Raw genomic sequence first — 24922 nt, forward strand, 5'->3', positions numbered from 1 at the left:
GTTGCCTCAGTTTCTGAGACAGTCAATCCACGAATTTTAGCACATGGCGCGTTGTGCATGACACCACGGAGACTCTGCATGTGGAGGCTCATGATACTCTCCACGATCCACACACAATTTACCACGCACCCGACTGACAGCGAGTACCCCTAATCGTGACCACGATGAGGTTACCCCATGTGACTCAACCCTCCCTAGCAACCGGGCCAATTTGGTTGCTTAGGAGATCTGGCTGGAGTCACTCGGCACACCCTGGATTCGAACTCGTGACTCCAGGGGTGGTAGTCAGTGTCAGTACTTGCTGAGCTACCCAGGCCCCCTAAATAAACGAACTTTTTTCTGTCATTTAGAGACAAGTCTGTTTTCAAATATAAACAAAATTAAGATACCTTTTTAGAAACTGAGGAAACATTCATGCCAAACCGTTCTGCCCTCTTCTTTAACACCTCAACGGCCACCTGACAGAGAGTGGTGTTTAACAATAATTTTATAAACAGCAGAGATTTGAAAGCAAGATTTTAGTCAGACAGAAAAGTTGCCCAAAATGTGCTACCACATTGCTTACACTCACTTTGGGAATGGCTGAAGTTCCTAAAACACACACACACACACACACACACACACACACACACACACACACACAAATAATAATCAGTGGGACAAATACTTTTCATGAAAAAACATTTTAAGTACTTTCCTGGTTGTGGAAGAACCAGATTCCTGCACCACTGTCGTATCTACTGTCACATAAATATGTATACAAAAAATATGTAAGCTATAGCTTGCAGTTAGCCATCAGCTGAGATAGCAGTCTGAACTGAACTTGAGAAGACACAATGACTGGGCACTGTGACAAAAACAATATGTATAATAAAATATTTAATCAGTATCAAACGCAAAGACAATTTATCAAAGTCAAGTTATCAAACAGAATCTGTCTAAAATTACAAAAACACTGTTATTATTAAACCACAAAAGGCTGCAAGAATTTGACATTTATAGTCTACATGGTTTGTGCGTTTGAGAGTGAACAAGTGATGCGCTCTTCTGTGTTCATGCTCTGGGCTCATGATGCCCTGTTTTTAGTGCTCTCAGAGTGGTTCATGTCCATTGTAAAAGCAAAGCGCTGCAGGTTCACACATTAGCACAATTCCAAACATTTGTTACCACTAAGTTATTTTACAAATAAAAAAGTGACACAGTACCACAGAACATTCAATGACAGGGCTTTAACAGATTTGACTTAAGAAAAAAATAAATAAATAAATAATAATAATAATAATTGCCATTGACAACTCACCTTTGGAAGATTCAGGCACTGTCAGCCCAAACCTAATTAAACAAGATGCAAAAAAATATATAAATATTTATATGAACGAAGATATATGGAGGAAGCCTAACACACACAATCATCCATTGTGTTATACATGTTCATCACAGCAATGACAATATTTCAATAAGAAACTCAATAAACAAACCATAATTTTAAAATACACAATGTTGTTACAAGAAAAAAAATCCTTAAAGGAATAGTTCAACCAAAAATGTTGAAAATATTGAGTCACATAATTAACTCACCCCTATGCCATTTCAAATTCGCATGACTTTCTTTTCATTTGCGGAACAGAAAGATTTTTTGAAGGACGAATTATGTGTTTTTGCCAACACAATGCAAGTCAATGGGGTCCAAAACTTCCAAGCTCCAAAAATGACAAAGGCAACATAAACGTCACCCATACAAATCATGTAGTTTAATCCATACCTGCACACCTACACGCGCTGTATACACACTCTGCACATGTGCCAAGCCCGAGGACGTGTAATCAAGTTGCTCTCATGAATGTGCCATGGGGATTGCAGATGTTGAGATTTATAATGAACAACAAGTTACATTTTGGTCTGTTTCTCACCCAAAACTGACTGTATTGCTTAGGGATGTGCCTTAAGCCGAATACCTCATTTAGAAAGGCACAAATAATGACAAAGGAATAACAAATTATATCAAATAAAGGAAAAATATTTGTTACACCAATTATCCAACAAGAATGGGGATAGAGCAATATTTTAAAGTTGCAGTGAAATGCCTTGATGAACACAGTTCTATTTGGTGTTCTGATGTATTTCCTACTGAAACAAGTGGAGACGGGAAAAAAAAAATAAAATAAATAGCCAATAGGCTTTCATTTACAGCCTCACACACACACACACACACACACACACACACACACACACACCCCTTTACAATATGCTGCTCACGTCAGAGCCGGTTACTGGGAAACTGAGAACCGATCTCAATACTGGCCCACTTTTCCACTGACTTGAGAACAGAATGATGCTATTACTAACAACATAAAAACATAACCAGCCCATAAACGCAAAGCACATTGTGGCTTTGCATATGACAAGGCTGGAGTGCAAGTCCAATATAGATTCATGAGAAACAAGTGACAAAAAGATTACAATTTCAAGGTTTTTAAATCATAATACACTAAATATAATAATAATTCCTTACATTTTATATAGCGCATTTCTAGGCACTCAAAGCGCTTCACATAGTATAGGGGGAATCTCCTCAACCACCACCAGTGTGCAGCATCCACATGGATGATGCGACGGCAGCCATAGTGCGCCAGAATGCCCACCACACACTAGCTATTGGTGGAGAGGAGAGTAGAGTGATGTAGCCAATTCAGGAATGGAGATTATTAGGAGGCCATGATAGATAGGGGCCAATGGGGGGAATTTGGCCAGGACACCGAAGTTATACCCCTACTCTTTACAAGAAGTGCCCTGGGATTTGTAATGACCACAGAGAGTCAGGACCTCAGTTTAATGTCTTATCTGAAAGATGGTGCTTTTTTTTTTTTTTTTTTTTTTTTTTCAGTATAGTGGCCCCATCACTATACTGGGGCATTAGGACCCACACAGACTGCAGGGTGAGCACCCGCTGCTGGCCTCCCTAATACCACTTCAAGCAGCAACCTTGGTTTTCCCCAGGAGGTCTCCCATCCAGGTACTGGCCAGGCTCAAACCTGCTTAGCTTTAGTGGGCAACCAGGCAAGAGCTGCAGGGTGATATGGCTGCTGGTTATAAAGTGTGGCGGGGTGAGCAAGAGACAGACACAGTGGGTGTGGCGTCATGCCTTGTAGAGGCATTTATTAAAAATAATAATAAATATTAAATGTCCAAGGGTTGTCCAAATAGTTTCCAGGGGGAATGGTGATAAAAATAAAGTTGAACATGGTATCCTCGCGGTGAAACAGGGCTCCATGGAGGCTGAGGAAGTGTCCATGGAATGGCCCAAGCCTGAGCAGGGTCCAACAGCCGCACATGCTCCCCTCCTTGGTTCGAGGTGTGTGGGACGGCAGTGTCCTTGGCGGCCTGTCTTCCCAGGCCCGCAGCAGGTGAGAGGGAAAGGCGGCCCGGCCTCTAGCCCGTCGGCCGCAATGTGTGCTGTCTTCCCTGGCGTCACAAATCGGTCCCGCTCCAGAGTACAGGCCTCGGTGTAACGCTCATTCCTTTGATGATAAACGCGAGTCCGACCATCACCCCTGGTGAGACAAAACCGCGACTCGTCAGTGAAGAGCACTTTTTGCCAGTCCTGTCTGGTCCAGCGAAGGCGGGTTTGTGCCCATAGGCGATGTTGTTGCTGGTGATGTCTGGTAAGGACCTGCCTTACAACAGGCCAACAAGCCCTCAGTCCAGCCTCCATCAGCCTATTGTGGAGAGTCTGAGCACTGGGATTGTGCATTTCTGGTGTAACTCGGGCAGTTGTTGTTGCCATCCTGTCCGTGTCCCGCAGGTGTGATATTCGGATGTACCGATCCTGTGCGGGTGTTGTTACACGTGGTCTGCCACTGTGAGGACGATCAGCTGTCCTTCCTGTCTCCCTGTAGCACTGTCTTAGGCGTCTCACAGTATGGACATTGCAATTTATTGCCCTGGCCACATCTGCAGTCCTCATGCCTCCATGCAGCATACCTGCCTAATTTTGACATGCCAGTCTATTGCATACTGTGGCAACAAACAAACACAAAGACAATGTTAAGCTTCTTTTAACGAACAAAACAGCTTTCAACTGTGTTTGATATAAATGGCAAGTGATTTTCTAGTACCATATTAGCAATTTAGCATGATTACTCAAGGATAAGTTGTTGGAGTGATGGCTGCTGGAAATGGGGCCTGTCTAGATTTGATCAAAAATGACTTTTTCCAAATAGTGATTGTGCTGTTTTTCACATCAGTAATATCCTGACTATACTTTGGTGAATTAAAGTACCAATTTCCTTCCGAAACAGCAAAATCTGTACATTATTCCAAACTTTTGGCCGCCTGTGTGTGTGTGTGTGTGTGTGTGTGTGTGTGTGTGTGTGTGTGTATACAGGTGCATCTCAATAAATTAGAATGTCGTGGAAAAGTTCATTTATTTCAGTAATTCAACTCAAATTGTGAAACTCGTGTATTAAATAAATTCAATGTACACAGACTGAAGTAGTTTAAGTCTTTGGTTCTTTTAATTGTGATGATTTTGGCTCACATTTAACAAAAACCCACCAATTCACTATCTCAAAAAATTAGAATATGGTGACATGCCAATCAGCTAATCAACTCAAAACACCTGCAAAGGTTCCCTGAGCCTTCAAAATGGTCTCTCAGTTTGGTTCACTAGGCCACACAATCATGGGGAAGACTGCTGATCTGACAGTTGTCCAGAAGACAATCATTGACACCCTTCACAAGGAGGGTAAGCCACAAACATTCATTGCCAAAGAAGCTGGCTGTTCACGGAGTGCTGTATCCAAGCATGTTAACAGAAAGTTGAGTGGAAGGAAAAAGTGTGGAAGAAAAAGATGCACAACCAACTGAGAGAACCGCAGCCTTATGATTGTCAAGCAAAATCGATTCAAGAATTTGGGTGAACTTCACAAGGAATGGACTGAGGCTGGGGTCAAGGCATCAAGAGCCACCACACACAGACGTGTCAAGGAATTTGGCTACAGTTGTCGTATTCCTCTTGTTAAGCCACTCCTGAACCACAGACCATGTCAGAGGCGTCTTACCTGGGCTAAGGAGAAGAAGAACTGGACTGTTGCCCAGTGGTCCAAAGTCCTCTTTTCAGATGAGAGCAAGTTTTGTATTTTATTTGGAAACCAAGGTCCTAGAGTCTGGAGGAAGGGTGGAGAAGCTCATAGCCCAAGCTGCTTGAAGTCCACTGTTAAGTTTCCACAGTCTGTGATGATTTGGGGTGCAATGTCATCTGCTGGTGTTGGTCCATTGTGTTTTTTGAAAACCAAAGTCACTGCACCCGTTTACCAAGAAATTTTGGAGCACTTCATGCTTCCTTCTGCTGACCAGCTTTTTAAAGATGCTGATTTCATTTTCCAGCAGGATTTGGCACCTGCCCACACTGCCAAAAGCACCAAAAGTTGGTTAAATGACCATGGTGTTGGTGTGCTTGACTGGCCAGCAAACTCACCAGACCTGAACCCCATAGAGAATCTATGGGGTATTGTCAAGAGGAAAATGAGAAACAAGAGACCAAAAAATGCAGATGAGCTGAAGGCCACTGTCAAAGAAACCTGGGCTTCCATACCACAAACTGATCACCTCCATGCCACGCCGAATTGAGGCAGTAATTAAAGCAAAAGGAGCCCCTACCAAGTATTGAGTACATATACAGTAAATGAACATACTTTCCAGAAGGCCAACAATTCACTAAAAATGTTTTTTTTATTGGTCTTATGATGTATTCTAATTTTTTGAGATAGTGAATTGGTGGGTTTTTGTTAAATGTGAGCCAAAATCATCACAATTAAAAGAACCAAAGACTTAAACTACTTCAGTCTGTGTACATTGAATTTATTTAATACACAAGTTTCACAATTTGAGTTGAATTACTGAAATAAATGAACTTTTCCACGACATTCTAATTTATTGAGATGCACCTGTGTATATATATATATATATATATATATATATATATATATACACACACACACACACACCCCCCCCCACCCAGGGTTGGGGAGTAACAGAATACATGTAACAGGATTACGTATTTAAACGTATTCCACTACAGTTACAATTTAAATCATTGGTAATTTGAATAGTTACATTCAAAAAGTATATTGATTACTGAAGAGATTACTTTGCATTTTATTGTCATTTGTTTAATTTAATATTTAGTCCTTTCAGATGGAAAACATTTATACATATATATATAATGCGATCCAAAGTGCATTTAAACAGTGGTGAAACACTTTCTTATGATGGTGTTACATTCAGACAGAGAAGTTTGGAGCAGAAGAAATAGAAATAAACCTTGTGTAAATTGTCAGCTTTACATTAAGCTAAAATGCTATTTCTAGCCATTACCAGGCACGATCATATTTTTTTTTAAATCAAGAAAATTGACGTTAGATCATAATAATTTTTTTTCTAGTAAGACATTTAATATTAGGGCAAAAATCATATTCTTGATAATTTTTGTATTGTTTTCCTGTAAAAATATCTAAAAATCCTTAAAACAAGATCAATTAGATTTATCTTGTTTTAGAAACAACACTACATAAGATATTTAGGTTTTTCAGAGAATGTACTTTTAACATGTATTTTGTCTTACTGAGTTTTTATAGTCAAAACAATTGAAAAAAAATCTACCAGTGCTTAAGTAGTAATCTAAAGTATTTAGAATACGTTACTGACCTTGAGTAATCTAACAGAATATGTTACAAATTACATTTTAAAGCATGTATTCTGTAATCTGTAGTGGAATACATTTCAAAAGTAACCCTCCCAACCCTGTATATATACACTACTTGACTGAGATGTTTCTCATGATCTTAAAAATCTTTTGATCTTAAGGCATATGCTTAAATGTTTGAAATTAGTTTTGTAGACAAAAATATAATTGTGCCACCATATTAATTTCATTCTAAAACTAAAAATTCATAAAAAAAATAAAATAAAAAGTTTTTGAAATTGATGACTTGGACCAAATAATAAAGAAAAGCAGCCAATAAGTGTCCAACATAGATGGGAACTCCTTCAATACTGTTTAAAAAGCATCCCATGGTGATACCTCAAGAAGTTGGTTGAGAAAATGTCAAGAGTACATGTCTGCAAATTCTAGGCAAAGGGTGACTACTTTGAAGATGCTAAAATATACACAGTTTTGATTTATTTTGGATTTTGTTTAGTTACAACATAATTCCCATAGTTCCATTTATGTTATTCCATAGTTTTGTTGACTTTACTATTATTCTAAAATGTGAAAAAAAAATAAAATAAAAATAAATAAATAAATAAAGAATGAGTAAATGTTTCAAAACTTTTGACTGGTAGTGTATACACACACACACACACACACACACATATATGACACGATGACACCAGTAATTTTTCCAACAATTATTTACAGATTGTTTCACTTTTAATTAACTACATCACAATTCCAGTGGGTCACAAGTTTACATACACTAAGTTAACTGTGCCTTTAAGCAGCTTGGAAAATTCCAGAAAATGATGTTATGTCTTTAGACAATTAGCTTCTGATAGGTGGTGTACTGAATTGGAGGTGTACCTGTGGATGTATTTTAAGGCCTACCTTCAAACTCAGTGCCTCTTTGCTTGACATATGGGAAAATCAAAAGAAATCAGCCAAGACCTCAGAAAAAATCAATTGTGGACCTCCACAAGTCTGGTTCATCCATGGGAGCAATTTATAAACACCTGAAGGTACCATGTTCATCTGTACAAACAATAGTATGCAAGTATAAACACCATGGGACCACGCAGCCATCATAACTCTCAGGAAGGAGACGCATTCTGTCTCCTAAAATGAACATGGTTGGTGTGAAAAGTGCAAATCAATCCCAGAACAACAGCAAAGGACCTTGTGAAGATGCTGGATGAAACAGGTAGATGAGTATCTATATTCAGAGTAAAACAAGTCCTATATCAACATAACCTGAAAGGCTGCTCAGCAAGGAAGAAGCCACTGCTCCAAAACTGCCATAAAAAAGCCAGACTACAGTTTGCAAGTGCACATGGGGACAAAAATCTTACTTTTTGGAGAAATGTCCTCTGGTCTAATGAAAGAAAAATGGTTTGGTCATAATGACCATTGTTATATTTGGAGGAAAAAGGGGTGAGGCTTACAAGCCTATGAACACCATCCCAACCGTGAAGCATGGGGGTGATGGCAGCATGCTGTGGGGATGCTTTGCAAGAGGGACTGGTGCACTTCACAAAGTAGATTGCATCATGAGGAAGGAAAATGATGTGGATATATTGATGCAACATCTATAGACATCAGCCAGGAAGTTAAAGCTCGGTCGCAAATGGGTCTTCCAAATGGACAATGACCTCAAGCATACCTCCAAATTTGTGGCAAAATCGCTTAAGGACAACAAAGTCAAGGTTTTGGAGTGGCCATCACAAATCCCTGACCTCAATCCGAAAGAACATTTGTGGGCAGAACTAAAAAAGCATGTGCGAGCAAGGAGGCCTACAATCCTGAGGAATGGGCCAAAATTCCAGCAACTTATTGTGAGAAGCTTGTGGAAGGCTACCAAAAATGTTTGACCCAAGTTAAACAATTTAAAGGCAATGATATCAAATTCTAACAAAGTGTATGTAAACTTCTGACCCACTGGGAATGTGATGAAATAAAAACTGAAATAAATAATTCTCTAATATTATTCTGACATTTCACATTCTTAAAATAGTGATCCTGACCTAAGACAGGGAGTGTTTTCTATGATTAAATGTCAGGAATTGTGAAAATCTGAGTTTAAATGTATTTGGCTAAGGTGCATGTAAACTTCTGACTTCAACAGTATATGGAAACCATAAACAGAATAGAGTTACATTTAAAATTGGTCTTTCATTTAGTCTCGACACACTTACCGTTTAAGTCCTGCCTATACCCGGCTATATCCAAATAAGAGATACAGATAATTTTGCCATAGCAACAGATACAGATAATGGGTTTACTGCAAACCTCTAGTATCGCGTCAGAAGACATGGAATAAACAACTTGAGTAGCATGGATAACCTTCATGCTGCCTTTATGTCCTTTTTGGAGCTTGAAAGTTTTGGACCCCATTAACTTGCATTGTATGGACAAAAACATATATAGTCTTTAAAAAAATAAAATAAAATTGTTCCACAGAAGAAAAAAGGCAAATGTGTTTGAGACGACAAGGGTGAGTAAATGATGAGAATTATCATTTTTGGGTGAACTACTCCTTTAAGCAAGAAATAAAAGCCACACCACCTCACAAAGTGATCAGTTATACATATATACATATATATATATATATATATATATATATATATATATATATATATATATATATATACATATATATATATATATTATACATACATACACACACACACACGTAAAACATTTTTCAACTGAAGACTTCTAGAAGTAGGAGCTCTGCTTTAAAACAGATCTAAAAACAGTTATATGAAGTTTATAAAGTGAACTGTAAACTATTTGAAACTCTTTCACTTAGGATGTTCAGGTGCCAACACAATGGTGTGTCAATCAGAAGACAGGGAAGACAATTCCCAATTAATCTTTTTATTTTTAAACAGGGGAAGTAATAAACTGGAGGTTCTACCTCAGCCAGCTAATTAAAGGCTGAGGCCGATTGGAAAGGACAGAACCAAGGAAAGTTTCTAAGTCAGCCACAACTGGAATAGGAGAATACTTGGCCATTGCTTAGTCCTTTCCTGGCTGACACAGAGACTAACTGGAAGCACAGGACAAGGAAGGGTTTTACCTTGGCTGGAAAGGGACTAGGAAAACACTGAGGCCAATTGGTCAGGTCATGACTATTAAGAAATAAGGGCTGAGCTGGCTTCTCTCTGACAGCAGGGGCTGAGGCAAAAGAAAAGGGATGTTGGAATCTCTCCAGAAGAGGACAGGACATGGACTGAAGGCTGAAGCTGCACAGGCAGGTGAGTATGGCCAGAGTAATGAGATTGAGAGGCTGCAGTCAGATATAAATTTGGACTTCCATAGGAGGTAGATAGCCAGAATATCCAAAAGGCCCCCAGAAAAGGTATAAACATCATATAAACAGTAACAAAAGAATAAGAACGCAAATATTCCTGAAGCAAATCTGGTAAAATTAACAGATCCTTTAAATAAGTCTGAGTTAATTTTTTTTTTAAATAACATCAAAACTTTACCCGAAGTGATTTATCCAAACGTTTTGTTGATAATCAGCATCTGAGAGACGCAATGAAATTGTATCGTAGTTTAAACATTGAATCATTTTCATAATGGAGCGATCAGGAATATTGGATTGCTCCTATTATAATCAATGAAGGCATTCAATAAAGCTGGCTGGACCTGCGGACCAGGTAAGGATTTCTTTTTTGTGTTCCTAATTTGAAAATTGTTTAGGATAAAAGCATCTCCTAAATGACTATATATAATAGTTAATTACTTCACTCATTATAATGGGAGAGATCTATAGTCACTTTTAGAGCTCAACCTATCAAACTTACAATTAGTTGGTGTAAATGTTGTTCCCCTACCAGAGATAAGACGTGTTCTACAGTTGTTAGTCCTGCACGTATCCAGCCGTCTCACTTCACTGAAGCGGTTCATTTGTCATTGATTTTTCAGAGATCTAAACACTTTAATTTCTATTAGTTCCAGGCATCCAAGGAGCATCCAGCCACCGAACAACATAGTCCACATTTTAATAATGACATTTTATGACAATCGTGCTAACGTTAGTAATGATAATCGTGTTAAAGTCACTATGAATGAAGCGCCTCCCGCTGTTGTATTGAATGAGCTTGCGTTCAATTCAGAAGTGAACATCCCTATGAAGATTTTACCATCCACTGTGAGAGCTTTGAAAGGCTAAAAGGTAAAAGTAAAATTTATTGGAAGCTATCTTAAAGCATGACTATCATAACTGTTCTCCCTTCAAAATGCTGATTTATCTGATTTATCTGGTTTGGAATGCAGTCTGAGTTAGACAACGTGCAAGAAATGACCAAAGGAACAAAAGACACCACTTCCTTAAACCATCTTGAAATGGTCTATATTCTCATATCATGCACCAGGTAGTTCAGTGAATAGGGTATGGGACCACAGATGAAGGACCCTCCAAGCCTATAGACACATCTCCATGGGTCTGTGGTGATGGAGTGGGCAGTGGAATGCAATGAGTTCAAGCACAGCCAAAGCTTACTTAATTGTCTCAGAATACGATGTACCATTGCGGTAGACAGCACTTTTGTGCAGGCACCTGGGATTTTCTGTCCATTGTGAAGGATCTTTCTGGCTCGAAGGACCAAGTAAAATACTTAAACCTCTTTACCAGCAAAGCCTAAGAGTTTCGAGTGACAACACAATGGTGTCCATCAGAACACTGGGGGGAATCCTTAATTAATCTTTTAATTTACAAAAAAGGGGAGCAAATTTAGAACTAAAAAGAAATAAATACACTGGCGGCTAAACGTTTGGAATAAATCCACAGATTTTGCTCTTATGGAAAGAAATTGGTACTTTTATTTACCAAAGTGGCATTCAACTGATCACAATGTATAAAAATCCTCCATGTGAAGCAATGATAGCTTTGCAGATCCTTGGCATTCTAGATACTCAGGTGACATTTCACCCCACGCTTCCTGTTGCAATTGCCATAGATGTCTTGTTGGGCACTTCTCACGCACCTTACAGTCTAGCTGATCCCATAAAACTCAATGGATTTAAGATCCATAACACTCTTTTCCAATTATCTGTTGTCCAATGTCGGTGTTTCTTTGCCCACTCTACCCTTTTCTTTTTGTTTTTCTGTTTCAAAAGTGGCTTTATCTTTGTAATTTTTCCCGTAAGGCCTGCACCCCTGAGCCTTCTCTTTACTGTTGTACATGAAACTGGGGTTGAGCGGGTAGAATTCAATGAAGCTGTCAGCTGAGGACATGTGAGGCATCTATTTCTCAAACTCTGATGTACTTATCCTCGTTTAGTTGTACATCTGGCCTTCCACATCTCTTTCTGTCCTTGTTAGAGCCAGTTGTCCTTTGTCTTTGAAGACTGTAGTGTACACCTTTGTATGAAATCTTGGCAATTTCTAGCATTGTATAGCCTTCATTGCTCAGAACAATGATTGACTGATGAGTTTATTTTTTGCTGCTTTTAACCTAATATTGACCTTAAGACATTCCAGTCTATTGCACACTGTGGCAACTCAAAAACAAACACAAAGACAATGTTAAGCTTCATTTAACAAACCAAACAGCTTTCAACTGTGATTGATATAATGGCAAGTGATTTCCTAGTACCAAATTAGCAATTCAGCATGATTACTCAAGGACAAGGTGTTGGAGTGATGGCTGCTGGAAATAGGGCCTGTCTAGATTTGATCAAAAATGACTTTTTTCAAATAGTATTGGTGCTGTTTTTCCATCAGTAACGTCCTGACTATACTTTGTTATCAGTTGAATGCCCCTTTGGTGAATTAAAGTACCAATTTCCTTACGAAACAGCAAAATCTGTACATTACTTCAAACTTTTGGCCGTCAGTGTAAATAAATAAAATAAAACAACAGAAAACCGTTGCCCCCTTAAAAACCTGCAACTAACTCCTATTTTCCATACACAGTCAGGAGGACCATGTAAAATACTTAAACCTCTTTATCAGCAAAGCCTAAGTGTTAAGTGCCAACACAATGGTGTTGATCAGAACATATTGATTCATCAGAAAATCATCAATTAATCATTTAATTGTCAAAAAAAAAAAAAAAGAAGTCTCCCCCTTAAATACCTGCAACTAAATCCAGCATTGCGTACACAGTAAGAACGATAATTTAGGGAATTTACTCCTGCATTTAAATGTGGTTGTCACCAGTGGCACCTCCAGGATCTTTTTAATGGGGTGGCCAGAGGGGAACAGTAAATATTTTAGGGTGGTACACCAACAAAAAAAAAAAAAAAAAAAAAGGTGTGTGTGTGTGTGTGTGTGTGTGTGTGTGTGTGAGAGAGAGAGATTAGGCCTCATTAACAAGTTCAAATAGGACAGTGGTATTCAATAACCAATTTCTATATTTTCTTCTCAGTGAAGTCCAAAGTCATAACTTTGCAGTCAAGATGTTTATAATTCAACAATTGTTTTTTCAATAATTTATTTGTATAGTAGGCCTACTTTTTACAAACAAAGAGCAGCTTTCCAGATAATAAAATAGTGCCTTACAAAACCCCAGTGAGCAAGCCAAAGGTGAATAGTGTGACAAGGACCCAGTAAACACAGAACATTCCCCTTACGTTAGCGTATGGTTCCCATTTGGTAAATTTTTGGGAACCAATTCTTAATGTTGTACGAACGTTCTCTTTAGGTTATATTTTTAAAAACCATAAACTAACATTCCCAGCACATTGCAGGCAGGTTTTTCTGAGGCAATCTTAAAAGCACTTATGCAGAACGTTCTCTAATAGTTATTTTGAGGTTTTATTTTTCGTTCACATTTTTCATTATCATATTTGATTATTTTTCAAAAACGTTTCAGAGAGGTTGACAGACAACAATGAATGAAATTAGTGAAGTAGGCTAGCATTTAATTAAATGCAGAAAATAGATAACAGTAAATGGCATATAAATGCATTATCATGAACAGATGAGGAAAAAAATTCAAGAATACACTACCTTCCTAACTTCATATATTTTCTTTATCTTAATACCTTAGTCGCTGCCTGATAACTATACTGTTTATCAACATGCATTTGATCTGCACACGCTTCATTCAGCCACAGAAATTCGCACTCTTGCAAAATGTAAAATTTATGGTCATTCGCGGACAAACTCACTGCCTGACATTCTATCACTTTCCTCAATAAATAATTACTTCTAAATGTGAGGTTAACTATAGGCTAAATGTTATCGATTTGATACAGATTTGACTCATAAAATAAAAAAGAATATGATTTGAAAGTTTAACCAAGAGGTGTTCTGTTTTTTTTTTTTTACTACAACTGAAAAGAAACAGATGTCTCCACTAAACTGTACGGTAAGAAATGAATCTAACATTAGCCTGGTTAAGGTTAATTGAATGGTTTATTAGATTTTTTTATTTTATTTATTTTTTTATGTCTGTCAGTACATTTCTGATTTTAAAAACCCTCGATTGTGTTGGAATCATTGGTTATTTGGAACAATTTCCTTTAATATCTGCAATATTAATGGTGCTGAGGAAGTTTTTAGGAAACTGAAAAACAAGGCACAGTTTTCAGTGTTGAAGCACAGAGGGGTTGCTGAAAGGATATATCACTCTTCCAAAATGTGTTGATTTTGATGATTTAATAACGATAATTTATTATAATAAATAATGAATTTATAGATGGCTTGTCTGTTTATTGAGGTTGCAGAATGGTTGCAAAAAGGATCTAGAAATTAAGAGGTTAAGGGAACATAGGGGAACCATTGTGTACAACCTAAAACAAACATTCTATATCCGTAAAGAAAACTTTCCTGGAAAACCAAAAACTTACTTTAAATCATTGTTCTGGGACCATTCTGGAAAACCAAAAATTGTTAGTTGGGGAAACTTGCTAGATTAATAATAATAGGCTAATATTCATGATGATGATGATGATGTAAACTAACTCTCTTCATAGAGAGGCAATGGCATAATATTAGATTACAATAGCATGTCCTTTAATATGATTGTTAACAACCACATTGACTGGCTGCTGCATTATAAGTGAACAGATGTGACTAGGCAATCAAAAGTAGCTGACTGTAAATTCATTTCTACACGCTGCCTTTATCATGAGTGCACAACAACACGTATCCTATTTCCACTGTGCAGAAGAATCAACAAGCAGCAGAAGTTTTTTTCCCGCGATTGTGATTCCGGTCTAAATATATTTATACCAACTCTGTACATAGTCTGTACGCACATTTTCATTGTAAACCATATGATGTTTCAGATGCTCCGTGTCGAGAAAAACGCAATATTTTTTATTATACTAAATTATTAAAAACAGCTTTACACCTTCCATGTGGAACCAATCATGGACGAATGGGAAACAAAAAGTAGGAAAGCTAATTCTTAATTATTTTCTAAATGAAACTAGGCCTTTGTTTATGGAAGACAAATTCATCTCACATCTGACTTCATATTTACAGTTACAGTAGGTCTTTACAGTGTGTACAGTGTCTTTTGGTTTACCTGGGGAAAATATATATCTTTTACAAGGGAAAGCTGTGGCAGACTCTTTGAAAGAGCTGGGAACGGTGGTCGGATCCCCGACACTCCGCAGGCTGCCGGAGCATACCGCATACAGGTAAGTGTCAAGGGGGGTACTCCCCAGGCATTGGTGGACACGGGTTGTAATCAAACCACTATCCACCAACGCTTGGCTCAACATGAGGCTTTGGGCACAGCTAAAATGGTGAGGGTGAAGTGTGTGGCATTAAAAGTCCTACCTGAGCCTGGAAAAACCTGCTTCCCTATGTTCTCCTTCCCTTCTGCTGTGAAGCTGTACTACACTGGTGCCGAAACCCAGGAGCCTGAAGTACGCCCCATGGAGTCCTCGCAGTTGGCCGAGATCCTCAAGTCCCTCGCCAGCCTACATCAGTCACACCAACACTCTCTTGAGCTTTGTTAAGACCAGGACCGACGGTTCTTTGAGATCCTCAGAGCTCAGGCAGAGGACCGGCATGCGATTAGGAGCCTCCTCAACCAGGAGAGGGCCCCGGCCACGTCCCTGGACAGCCACAGCCCCTTGCCCCCGCCCACGCTTCTGAAGATGGGGGCGGAGGATGACCTGGAAGCCTTTCTCAATCTATTCGAAGGTACCACTGAGATTTGGAGCTGGCCCCATGATCGGAGAGCGGCCAGGCTCCTCCCGTTGCTGTCCGGGGAAGCCCAGCTGGCTGCACAACAACTGCTGGTGGTTAACCTCCTGGCCTATGAATACCTAAAAAAGTCCATCCTGCAGCTGGTTGACCGCAGTCCAGAGCAGTACCGCCAGCTCTTCCGGACCATGAACCTGGAGAAGACTGGCCGCCTGTTTGACTTCACTCAACGGCTCCGGAAATGGCTGTTGGCGGGGGATTGCGATGTCGTGGGAGTGGTCGATCAGGTGGTGCTGGAGCAGCTGATACATCAACAGCCAAAAGGGTCCAGTGCCACCGCCCGGCATCACTGGAGGAATCCGTCCGACTGGCAGAGGACCACATGGCGGCGTACCCAAGGGAGGAAGAGCCCTCCCACTCTCTCTCCCCTCCACCTGTGTTTTCACCATTCTCTTCCCCCTCCCCTCTTCTCTCTCACTCTGCTCTCTTCCCAGAGCACGTTCCTGCCCTGTGGAGGCGAGGAGTCCCGCCGCCAAAGCCAGTTCTCCATGTGCGGGGTGTCGCATCGCCCACAGCAGCGGCAGTGCCCCGCCGCTCTCCCCCACAGGTGGACGTGTCCGCCGATGCAGGTGCGGGTGTGGTGCCTGGGCCGGTCTGTTGGAGTTGCGGGGATCTGGGACACTTCCGGAATCAATGCCCTTTGATGGAGCTGGGAACGGTGGTCCGGATCCCTGACACTCCGCAGGCTGCCACCGATCGGGCCGGAGCGTACTGCATACAGGTAAGTGTCAAGGGGGGTACTCACCAGGCATTGGTGGACACGGGTTGCAATCAAACCACTATCCACCAATGCTTGGTTCAACACGAGGCTTTGGGCACAGCTAAAACGGTGAGGGTGAAGTGTGTGCATGGGGATATTCACAACTACCCTGTGGTGACCTTTGTGGTTAAATTTCGGGGAAAAAACAGTGGAGGCCACGGTTAGTTCCTGCCTCACCCATCCGCTGATTTTGGGGACTAATTTGCCTGAATTTAGAAATGAATTAAAGGGAATATGTGTGGATGGGTCCTGCACAAAAGCGATGAGATGTGAAATGTGTGATGCTCTGGCAGGGGAGGCGGAGCCAGGGCCGTCTTCGTCTGCTCCATGTCAGAATGACATGAGGGGGTAGAGGATGCAGCCCCTCCTGTCCTCAGGGGATTTCCATTTGGAGCAGTCGTGAGACGAAACCCTCAAGCACGCCTTTGACCAAGTGAGAGTGATCGATGGTCAACAACTCCAGCTGGGTGTCGCCCTTTAATATCCTTATTTCACAATTATAAATGAACGGTTGTATTTATAAATGAGTGATGCAGGATGCTCAAACAAAGGAAGATACAACCCAGCTCTTAACACCGTTTAGCTGTCGGGAAATGGTGTTCCAGGCGACTCACTATAAACCCATAGCGGGTCATCTAGGGGAAAGGAAAACACTGAACCGCCTAATAACCAGTTTTTATTGGCCGGGCATTGGCGACGATGTCTGCAGGTGGTGTGCGGCATGCCGCGAATGTCAGGTGGTGAATCCACCGGCCACCCCAAAAGCACCATTGCGCCCCCTTCCGCTGATCGAGGTCCCCTTCGAGAGAATTGGAATGGACCTCGTCGGGCCATTAGAGCGGTCAGCATGCGGACATCGCTTTGTATTGGTCCTAGTGGACTATGCAACGCGATATCCGGAAGCAGTGCCTCTACGCAGCATCTCAGCACGTAGTGTTGCGGAGGCACTCTTCAAAATAATCTCCCGGGTGGGGATTCCGAAAGAAATCCTCACAGATCAGGGCACAACCTTTATGTCACAGACACTACGTGAGCTTTATGAATTATTGGGCATTAAATCAATCCGCACCAGTGTTTACCATCCACAAACAGATTGAGCGATTTAATAAAACCCTTAAAAACATGATTTGTAAGTTTGTGCACAAGGATGCTAGAAATTGGGACAAATGGCTCGATCCCGTTATTTGCAGTATGAGAGGTCCTGCAAGCCTCCACGGGGTTTTCCCCATTCGAGCTGCTGTATGGGCGATGGCCGCGCAGCATGCTTGATGTCATACGTGAAGCATGGGAAGAGGGACCTTCAAACAGCAAGAATGAAATTCAATACGTTCTTGATCTTAGAGCGAAACTCCACATTTTGGGGCAACACAGAAGAATTTGCTCCAAGCTCAAGAACGACAGAGCTGACTGTATGACAGGGGAACTCGGCTGCGGGAATTTGCACCGGGAGATAAGGTACTTGTATTACTCCCCACATCAAGCTCCAAATTACTCGCCAAGTGGCAAGGACCCTTTGAGGTCACATGATGAGTGGGGGATATCGATTATGAGAAAGCGAACCGATAGAGGGGGCGCACGTTAAATATATCACCTCAACCTCCTGAAATTGTGGAGGGAGGCGGTCCCTGTGACGTTGGCTATGGTAGTTCCAGAGAGGGCGGCGCTCGGGCCGGAGGTGAATATTAAACACAATCATTTCACCCCGGTCACTTGCAGAGACTACCTCTCACCGTGTCAGCTCACAGAGGTCGCCAAGTTGCAAAAGGAGTTTGCAGACGTGTTTGCCCCTCTACCGGGTCATACGAACCTCATCCAGCACCACATCGAGACCGAGCCGGGGGTGGTGGTATGCAGCCACCCCTATCGATTACCCGAGCACAAAAAGAAAATTGCCTGGGAAGAATTGGATGCAATGCTCGATATGGGGGTAATAGAGGAATCCCACAGCGATTGGTCCAGCCCAGTTGTTCTAGTTCCTAAGAGTGACGGGTCTGTACGGTTCTGTGTGGGCAGTGGTGGCTCAGCGGTTAAGGCTCTGGGTTACTGATCAGAAGGTCGGGGGTTCAAGCCCCAGCACCGCCAAGATGCCACTGTTGGGCCCTTGAGCAAGGCCCTTGACCCTATCCGCTCCAGGGGCGCCGTATCATGGCTGACCCTGCACTCTGACCCCAGCTTAGCTGGGATATGTGAAAAAAATGAATTTAACTGTATATGTGAAAAATGTATAATGTGTGATAAATAAAATTATATAAATTATAAGTTCCTCGATCGGTTGAGCACTGCTTGATTTTATTCGACACTGGATTTGACAAAGGGTTATTGGCAGATCCCCTTGACACCAATTTCCCGTGAGAAAACAGCCTTCTCCACACCGTTTGGATTACACCAATTTGTGATGCTTCCGTTCGGTTTGTTTGGAGCCCCGGCTACGTTTCAGTGTCTCATGGACCGAATCCTCAGACCGCATTCGGCTTACGCCTCTGCCTATTTAGATGACATCATCATTTACAGTAATGATTGGCAGCGGCACATGCAGCATCTGAGGGCGGTTCTGAGATCGCTGCGATGAGCAGGACTCACAGCAAACCCCAAGAAGTGCGCGACTGAACGGGTGGAGGTATGGTATCTGGGGTTCCACTTGGGCCACGGGCAGGTGTGTCCCCAAATTGACAAGACTGTGGTGATTACAACCTACCCGAGGCCCAAGACCAAAAAGGGGGTGAGACAGTTCCTGGAGTTGGCTGGCTATTATAGGAGATTCATGCCTAATTATTCGGATGTTACCAGCCCACTGACTGATCTCACTAAAAAGGGAGCTCCAGACGGATGGAGCAGTGTCAACAGGCGTTCACGCAGATTAAAGCCGCACTTTGTAGGGGGCCGCTTTTACATTCACCCGATTTCTCTCTCCCTTTTGTCTTGCAGACGGACGCTTCAGACAGAGGGGGAGGAGCGCCTGGTGCTGTACATTAGCTGCAAGCTCTCGCTGATGGAGACTAAGTACAGCACCGTAGAAAAGGAGTGTCTTGCCATCAAGTGGGAGGTCCTCACTCTCCGGTACTACCTGCTGGGGTGGCCTTCACCCTCTGCTCGGATCATGCCCCACTCCAATGGCTCCACCACCGTGCGGATCACCCATTGGTATCTGGCTCTTCAGCCCTTTAAGTTCAAGGTGGTCCAGACCGGGAGCGCAGATGGCTGTCGCCGACTTCCTTTACAGAAATGGGGGGTAATGGTAGACAGACCGGATGTCTCCCTGGCCTGAGTCGGGCGGTGGGGATATGTGGCAGTGGGGGCGTGGTCAAGCGACCGTCCGGAGAGAAAGCGATAAGGATGCTTGCACCTTAGCTAGATCATGTTTAACACCTGTTTCTAATTCCAGCGAGCAGCCACGCCATCAGCAGAGTGAGAGAGTCTGGCACAAGGGAGGCCACAGTGCTCCTGAAGCTAAAGCAGTTACGTTTAATCGGTTATATTTGTGAAGCTGATGCGTTTAAATGACTACGTGTCTGTGGAGCTGATGTGTTTAAATGACTACGTGCCTGTGAAGCTGATGAGTTTGTGAAGTACTGAAGTGGCCTATTAAAAGTCCTACCTGAGCCTGGAAAAACCTGCTTCCATGTGTTCTCCTTCCCTTCTGCTGTGAAGCTGTACTACAAAAGCATTTAGTGAAAACTGTTGTATAAATGCTTACTTGGTTGTTTTGTCCGAGAGCTTGTTTTATCATTGTCAAGTTCACAGCGCTCCTCTTACAAGCACTGCTGATGATTCAGTGGCGCGCTATAATGCGCTGTCTCGAGAAAATTGGGGATGGAGTTCAAGAGGGCAATTCTAAAAAAAAACAAATGCTGCTACTTGCTGTTGCATTTTTTTATGTTAAATATTTAATGTCTGACAATATATAGACATTATTCTGAATATATTTATAGAATGTTTTATACATAAAATATTTTGGCCTTTCATTTACGCTGACATCACGATTCAGTGTAAGTTGGCGGAACTCACATAAAACTGTCAACACAAGCTAGCCTCAGCTCATGGCTGGTAACGCACTGCCTGCATTCCTCCAGTTAATTTTGGATGAACAAAAATGACTAATTATCTGTATAATTGAATCATTATCCTTAGTTTTAAACATTTCCTTACTGACATATAAAAAAATGTAATCAATTAATCTAGTCAATAAACACATGACTTTTAAAGCTAAACCTCCTTTATTACACATACTATATAGCTAAATAGTATAGGAATACACACATTTGTTGTAATGCCAGCCTAGTCTGTTTCCTCAGCTTTTCTCTCCACTAACAGAACATCGCAGGGAGTTTTTTTTTTTCTTTTTTTTTTCCTATCCACAGTCAACGTTTGCTTGCTCACTGACGGCTTCAAGAAATTAGGGCATGATTTTATACAAAGCTGTTCACTAGGGGCTTTAAGACAAAGTCATGATTTTCTGTAAAGCTGCTTTGAAACTGTGTATTGTGAAAAGTGCTATATGAATTGAAATTACTTGAATATAAACAAAATCATGTTTGATGTCTCGAGAAAAACTTGAACTAGTTAAGAAATGCATTGCTGTTGTTAAAGTTACTTTATTAGAGAGCTCATCTTTTTGTTGCCAATGTCAGTCACTGTTGTTTAAGATAAAAGATTTAAAATATATTTAAATTATCCTTCAATAAGTTTAAGTGGAACATTTGTGAGTACTTCCCCAAAAAAATAAAAAAATAAAATAAAAAGCACTGTATTGTATTATGGGGCTACTGTATCAAATCGAGAAATCTGTGTATTGTTATATGCCTATTTCTGAAATAGTCAAACCTTGCTGCACGTGCAGCCTTTTTGCTGTCCACATTTGGTGGCATATTGAAGCGCTCTGCTCTCTTCTGAAATCTCTGCAATCACAATAAAAGTCATAGTTTAAACAACAGTATATCCAACATATAACAAATTTACATTATGGCAATACTCTTTAAACAACTAAATGAAGAATGCCAGAACTAAAAAGACCTTTAAAAATCATCAATCCAAAGGCAAAGGATAAATGAAACGTTGAGATTTGGTCATTACCTCATCAGTTGCAGCAGGTATTTTAATCTTCACCACTTTCTTCTCAGTCACCCTAAAATTATTAGCACAAAAGCACTAAATAACTAAACAATGTTCAAAAGGTCATATGAAGAAAGTGTAATGAACATTATAAAGTTTAATATAAGACAAAAATCCAGACCTATTTAGGGGATACTGGTAATAAAATTCTAGATCTTATCCATGTATTAAAATTTCTAAAGGCTTAAGCATCCATTAAATACAACAGTTCTGGTCTTCAGGCAGCATTCCAGGAATGCTTAATAACAGCACTGGGAGGCTTCACTTTTGTATCACTTGGTTGCATTCCAGACAGGCTGTACGACTGTGCGTTGCTTGGTGACACAGTGGTTGATTCTGCTGACTTGGTTTGGAACCATTTATGCCAGAAGCAAAAAAGACAATATAGGCCACATTGTGTCTAAAATGTAAGTTACTCAATATTAACTTGCTCTTGTGATATTGCCTACAGGGAAATTCTGTCATCGTTTACTCAACCTTATTTTGTCCCGAAGCTGCATGATTATCTTTCTAGGATGTTTGGCAGAATGTAAGCCTCAGTCACTATTCACTTTCATTGCATCTTTTTTTTTTCATGCAATGAAAGTGAATTGTGACTAAGGTCAAACTGAGACTAAGGTTGAAACTGCTAGGAGCATTAAGAACTGAGACAGTGCTTGTCTTGCAATCTATAAAAGGCTGTGTTGGTGTGCTATTTGTTCTCCGTGCTTAATAAAGAAAACGTGCCACAGTAGATCAGACTCGAGTCTTAATTTTCTTAATACACTCATACAGTTTGTGCCACAAACATTTATATATGGAGAAGTTACTGTGGCAATTGGCAAACAGTCAGCATGGAACTCAAGCTTAATGGGTTAGTTCACCTAAAAATGAAAACTCTCATTATTTACCCTCATGCCATCCTAGGTGTGTATGACTTTCTTGCTTCAGCAGAACACATTTGAAGAAAAACAGACAAATATCTTAGCTCAGTAGGTCCTTAAAATGCAAGTAGATGGTGATCAGACCTTTGAAGCTCCAAAAAAGAACAGTCAGCATAAACATCATCCATACAACTACAGCTGTTAAAATATAGCTGCAAACTGCAATGATGGCCCAACCACCATGGGTCCATTTCCACCCGGTGGCTTTCAGAAAACAATGTAAGGTGGACACATGCATTTGACATTATTCTAAACTATTTTGAAGCAAATTGGGTAAATATAAGAGACTGTTGTAAAAGCCAGACTTCCTGCTGCCAAGCACTATGACCATGACCCAAAATAGTCACATCCATGTGATTAGCCCCCCAAGACTAAATATACATCTACATTTTGATCTAAATTACACATTGTACACAGAAGATATGCGACACTTCCTGTTTCCTTTTTTTTTTTTTTTTGCCATTAATTTAATGCCTCGCCATGGCAACACTGTTCGATATATCAAAAACCAGTTCACAATTTAATGTCTACAATGTCTTGGCATGATGTTGCACAAATTTGGTGCCAGTCACATGAATCCCCTAGGAGGAGTATTTAAAAGTTCAGAGCCTGCAATTTTCAGAAAATCCAAAATGGCCGACTTCCTATTTGGTGGAGTTAATGACTGAGTATGAAAGTTATTCGGCAATTTAGCATCTTCAATGTCTTGGCATAATATTGCCTAAGTTTGTTGCCAGTCAAATTAATCCCCTAGGAGTATTAGGGCCTGCAATTTCCAAAAAATGCACATTTAATCCAAAATGGCCGAATTCCTGATGGATGGAGCTAATGACAGTAGAAGAAACTGACCCCACCACTTTTGTCAAAAGGTGGCGCTACAGAGCTCCCCAGCCATGCTCATGTGTTAACTTTTTCTAAGGCCTAGTGGCTGCCAACTCTAATGTGTGTGCAAAATATCATGAGAATTCCAGCATGCCAAGTACCTAAAAAATGTGAATATACACAAAAAGGAATAATGACATTTAATTTGTTGCCATAGCAACACTTTTAAGATATCAAGTCTCCCTTCAGAATTTTAAAACTCCACTGTCTTGACATTATTCTAAAAAAATGTGAAGCAATTCAGGTAAACATAACAGGGATATTTCAAAGTCTGTTAAAAGTGCCACACTTCCGCCAGTTGGTGGTGCTATGACCGTGACCCACAATAGCCACATCAATGTGATCAGCCCGCAAGGCCAAACATTCGGCAAAATTTTGATGTAAATCACACGATGCATGCAGAAGATATGAGACCCTTCCTTTTTCAAATTTTTTACATTATCACATCGCCATTGCAACATCGTTCGATATATCAAAAATCCATATGCAATTTAGCATCGTCAATGTCTTAGCATGATGTCTCCCACATTTGGTACCTGTAACATAAAATCCCTAGGAGGAGTTTTCAAAATTAAATTTTTCAAACAATCCAAAATGGCCAACTTCCTGTTTGGCATAGCTTATGACTGTCAGTGCAATAGTTGTCCAACTTGAGATCTATGTGTACAAAGTTTGGTGACTGTAGCTCAAAAAGGATGTGCTACAGAGCCCCCCAAACATGCCCATCTTCTAGATGGCACTACAGAGCCCCTCCAGCACACCCCCCCCCTGCAACTTTGCCCAGCCCTAATGGCCGACGACTCTGATGTGTGTGCAAAATTTCATGAAATGCTAAGCATGCCAAGTGCCTCAATAACACCCAAATATAAAAAGGAATAACAACAATTAATGCATTTAAGATATCAAATATCCCTTTACAAATTTAGCAGTGTCTTGACATTATTCCGAAGAATTTTGAATCAATTCATGTAAACAATTTCACAGTCTGTTAAAAGTGCCATACTTCCTGCTGCCAGTTTGTGGCGCTATGACTGTGACCCATAATACCTGCATAAATGTGATCAGCCCCCATTACCAAACATACAGCTGAATTTTCATCAAAATCATACAATGCACACAGAAGATAAGGAACTTCCTGTTTCCCATTTTTTGCCATAAATGTATTGCTTCGCCATGGCGACACTGTTCAAAATATTTTTCCCCCTGCAATTTAGCATCTACAATTTCTTGGCATGATGTTGCACAAATTTGGTGCCAGTTACATGAATCATCTAGGAGGAGTATTTTAAAAGTTCAGAGCTTGCAATGTTCAGAAAATCCAAAATGGCCGACTTCCTGTTTGGCGGAGCTAA

At 40.7% G+C, this 24922-nt stretch overlaps 1 protein-coding gene across 1 annotated transcript in view; it reads right to left on the reverse strand.

Moving 5' to 3' along the window:
* sarnp (SAP domain containing ribonucleoprotein) overlaps positions 1-24922 on the reverse strand; it is a 105016-nt gene that overhangs the window by 39133 nt on the left and 40961 nt on the right. The window contains exons 5-9 of the mRNA XM_051676688.1: positions 21727-21778; positions 21478-21551; positions 1301-1332; positions 572-591; positions 390-458 (exon numbers count right to left, since the gene is read on the reverse strand). Of these exons, the coding sequence (XP_051532648.1) occupies positions 390-458; positions 572-591; positions 1301-1332; positions 21478-21551; positions 21727-21778 (247 nt within the window). The remainder of the gene's footprint in view (positions 1-389; positions 459-571; positions 592-1300; positions 1333-21477; positions 21552-21726; positions 21779-24922) is intronic.

Source organism: Myxocyprinus asiaticus, chromosome 37, assembly GCF_019703515.2.
Source record: "Myxocyprinus asiaticus isolate MX2 ecotype Aquarium Trade chromosome 37, UBuf_Myxa_2, whole genome shotgun sequence".
In the NCBI taxonomy this organism is placed as follows: Eukaryota; Metazoa; Chordata; class Actinopteri; order Cypriniformes; family Catostomidae; genus Myxocyprinus; species Myxocyprinus asiaticus.